This window comes from Odontomachus brunneus, unplaced genomic scaffold (genome assembly GCF_010583005.1).
Source record: "Odontomachus brunneus isolate Ranch 3 - 2012 unplaced genomic scaffold, Obru_v1 Obru_scaffold_001, whole genome shotgun sequence".
In the NCBI taxonomy this organism is placed as follows: domain Eukaryota; kingdom Metazoa; phylum Arthropoda; class Insecta; order Hymenoptera; family Formicidae; genus Odontomachus; species Odontomachus brunneus.
The window spans coordinates 7,232,013-7,236,137 of record NW_022639451.1 but is presented as its reverse complement, the minus strand read 5'-3'; the positions used below and the strand labels follow the sequence as shown (position 1 = coordinate 7,236,137).

Sequence of the window (4,125 nt, the reverse complement as noted above, 5' to 3'; positions counted from 1 at the left end):
CTCACCGATGGAAAGGAAGTTACAATTGAAGATTGGCGTTCAAATAAATTATCTTCTGATATTAGAGTGTGTTCTGTCCTTTTCCAGAAACCTTTTTATAACTATTCTGGGGCTATATATAACAATAAAGGGAAAAATAGATATTATATGAAATTGATAAGTAATAGTATCAGTAATAACAATACATAAAAATATATAATGTACTCTGTTATTTATGCGCGCACGTACACATATATACACACACATATACTTACCGATGGAAAGAATGTTACAGTTGAAGATTGACGTGGAAGTAAATCTTCTGATATTAAAGCTTCTTCTCTCCAATTTTGCGGCTAATGAAGGAAAAAATATATGACAATATTACATGAAATTGATAAGTAATAATAACTGTAATAATAATAAGTAAAAATATATAATGTAGACACATAGTCACGTATACGCGCGCGCACACATACATACAAATACGCACACACGACACGCATACACTCACGGAAAGATTGTTATATAAGAAATATGTTCTAAACTTGATTAAGTTATACAGATAATCAAACTTCTGCGCATACCCGAGCAGAAATTGAATCTAGTGATTGTCTAGTAATGACATAGAAAAGTTGGGTCTTATATCGCTACTAACTAGGAATGTAACGCTCACTTCTCCTAGTGGCTGTACCAGAAAAATTATCTAGTAGCTAGATACAAAAAAATAACTTGTAACTATAATTGGTATAAGTACTAGATAGTTCTAATGTCCAAATCCTATTCAGGATTTACCGATGATTTTCTATCTCGTTACTGTGTAATCATTTTCCATCTAGCCACTATCTATGTAACTAGTATAGTTACTAGATAGTCCTGACATTCAAAAGACTGAGTAGGAATATTTAGCCAGTCACGAGCTAGTGACTGGCTAGAAAAGTTATCTAGTCATTACTATCTAACTACTAGTCTTGAAATCTGCTCTACTAGATACATTTTTGCTCGGGTATTTCGAGCCTTCTATAAGTTTATGATAGCAAAAAGGCAATAAATTTTATGTAAGATCTATTCTATTATATTGTGCCACGAAGACTATAATAGAGTTTGCTGACAAGCAATCTGACCACACTTATTGCAAAAACTGAAGAAAGCAAAGCCTGTAAAGATTTGATACGAACAAGCTGTACAACTTACACAATTTTCGTTGCTATTCCGCAAACATTGTCTGGCAGTAGACTAAAACACAAGTTGAATGCCATAGCTATGGTCTGGAATTGTTATAAAATTTATTACCAATTTGCGTGCAGTCTACAATCAATTTCCTTACTGAAATTAATTCATAGACAACAAAATGTAATGTACTACACCAACTTCTGCAGGATCGATGACATTTAAATGACCTCTTATTGATTCAATTCCCATCAATGCTATTAATCTCTTCTCTGTTTCATGCAAGGAGACTGCTGAGGGACCTCCTCCTCCAGTTCCTCTTTGGCTTTTTAGTTTTGCTGCTTTGGATTTTACATCAATTCTCCAATCTCTCCATGACTATATATAAAATGCATAAAAAATATTTTATTATGTACATGCATTTTATAAAATTGTTATTTATTATTATCTATTTTTTGCAGTTAAAAAAAACTGTATATCATATATAATACAACTATAATACAATCAATACCTTTATCCATTTTTCTGTACATTTTGTTGTTCCATGACCACAGCTATTCAACAAATTTGTTAATTGTTCCCAAAGATGTGCTGCTCGCTTACGTGCATCAAGATGGATTCGATTATGTGCTAGATCAGGATGCTCCTCCATAAACTGAATCATTATTTCACGTTGTTCCAGAGTAGTTCTTTTCCTACCCTATCATTCAAAATTAAAAAGGTTTTAAAAATGAACATTATAGTATATATCCACTTTATTTACTGCATAGTTGCATTAAGACAATATTAATAAGTAATTATATGTCACTAATCCTAATAATTGTCACAAATGTAAATAATTATGCTTATATAATGGTATTCTGAATTCACTTTTATTGCCAGAAGTATATCTAAAGTAGCTTACAATTAATGAAAAAGTTTATAAGCCATTTTCACAGATATTTTTAGTGATAAAAGAAAGTTCAAAATATAGGCTTAAGTGTAACATATATAAATATATAATATATAGAGGTTATATATATATATATATATTTATTTATTTATTTATATTTATATAGTATGTGTAAAATATAAATATATAAATATATAAATATATATATATATATATATATATATATATATATATATATATATATATTTTACACATACTTTCTTCAAGACATATATTTTTAAGAATGTCTATAAAGGAAAATATTTCATAACTTTAGTTGAGGTTAAAATTAAGATTACATCCATTGCTTACTCTTCTATCTCGTCAAAGTTATTTATTTATCGTATTTATAATATATTATTTTCCACAATAATTATATAACAGATTTAATATTTTTAATATAAAATTAAAATATGTTACTTACGTAATCTGTCATTTTGCCGGTATTTATGGGCACCTATTATGAAACTTTTAACGATTCCGATCGGAAATGCCACGTTCCGACTGGCGAGTTTTCGACTACGATTCCGTTTATGCATTTGTGCTATTATGGATTCCGAGATGAATTGGATTTCCGCACGTTGTAATCGGAATTAAACGAGACAAGAGGAATGAGTGGAATTATTTACTTCAACCAATCGCAGTATAGAAAAAATAAATAAAATCAGAAATACCAACAAAATGGCAGATTACGTAAGTAATATATTTTAATGTTATATTAAAAATATTAAATCTGTTATATAATTTTTGTGGAAAATAATATATTATAAATACGCTAAATAAATTTGGAATTCCTACAGCTTTTCTCCGTAAAGGAAGATGTGGCTCTAAGTCCCGAACCACAATAGGTGTAGCAAGCTTTAAAAAACATATATACACATACACAAAAAATTATTTTTTTATATGCTGATTTTTTTTTAATAAAATATTTTTCTAAAAAATGTATAAACAAAAGCCATTTTCATCCAAGAATAAAATAAGATTTTTATTATTTTGACCCATTAGATTGCTCTACTGAGAAGTAATCTTACTAAAAAATTATGATTCTTATTTAAAAACTGTATAAATATATATAAAATTAAAAATATTTTCAATACTTACCATTATATTAATTTTTAATTTAATAAGGTAATTGCAGCAACACTGTCATCACGATATAATAAAATACAATTAATTGCGAGAAATATTTAATAAAAGGAACAAACGTTAATAATTATGAAGTTTACATAACTTTTATAATATTATTATATATATTACAATTTTACTACCGCTTTACGTAAATGTGTTCACTGCTTATCGTCTATTGGTTCTTATAACTATATTCCGATCGGAATCGACTTTCCGCTTGCTCGCAAGGTGTCGGTAACTTTTCGATCATTTCGGATATAATTCAAATGTCCATAATATCATAATTGTCGGAAAATGGAATCATTCCGATCGGAAACCTTCCCCAGTTTCATAATAGGTCCCATCATTTTACTTATTTTTTATATACTGCGATTGGTTGAAGTAAATAATGTCACTCCTTCCTTTTGTTTCGTTTAATTCCAATTACAACGTGCGGAAAGCCAATTCCGCTCGAAATCTATAATAGCATTAATGCATCAACGGAATCATAGTCGGAAACTCGCCAGTCGGAACGTGGCATTTCCGATCGGAATCGTTAAAAGTTTCATAATAGGTCCCCAGGCCTCGGAATTTTTGTCACATTTCGAACTGATTTCAGACGCGACGCCCACCGCTGCCCCACTCTCACTCGAGCCTCAGCGGCCGAGCCGCCGATTGCTCTGCCTCAGGAGTGTTGCTGAGTAAGAAATACGTATGTACCGCTTCTGTGTGTGCCAATCTGTTATTAAAATTTTTACTTCAATATATACAGGGTGGACCATTTTAATCCATCCAGTCGAATATGTCGAAAACCAAGCACGGGAGAGCAAAATGTTTCAGACAAAAGTTGTAAGGCTTAAAAAAACACATTCAACAATAGTAGTTATTTGACATAGGATGGCGTCGCCAAGGTCAGAACAAGGTCAACTTTGCTTTTT

General features: G+C 30.4%; 1 protein-coding gene across 7 annotated transcripts in view; it reads right to left on the bottom strand.

The window, feature by feature from the left end:
* The window catches only part of LOC116840803, a 57,252-nt gene that overhangs the window by 4,280 nt on the left and 48,847 nt on the right, over positions 1 to 4,125 (bottom strand). The window contains exons 2-7 of one of the 7 annotated variants that reach the window (XM_032808046.1): positions 2,505 to 3,665; positions 1,661 to 1,849; positions 1,351 to 1,527; positions 1,174 to 1,215; positions 255 to 335; positions 6 to 112 (exon numbers count right to left, since the gene is read on the bottom strand). In XM_032808046.1, coding sequence (XP_032663937.1) covers positions 62 to 112; positions 255 to 335; positions 1,174 to 1,215; positions 1,351 to 1,527; positions 1,661 to 1,849; positions 2,505 to 2,516 — 552 coding nt within the window. In that variant the 5' untranslated portion in view covers positions 2,517 to 3,665 and the 3' untranslated portion in view covers positions 6 to 61. Of the gene's footprint in view, positions 1 to 5; positions 113 to 254; positions 336 to 1,173; positions 1,248 to 1,350; positions 1,528 to 1,660; positions 1,850 to 2,504; positions 3,666 to 4,125 lie in introns of those variants that run through there. The other 6 variants (XM_032808447.1, XM_032808133.1, XM_032808213.1 and 3 more) reach the window with 6 other exon arrangements.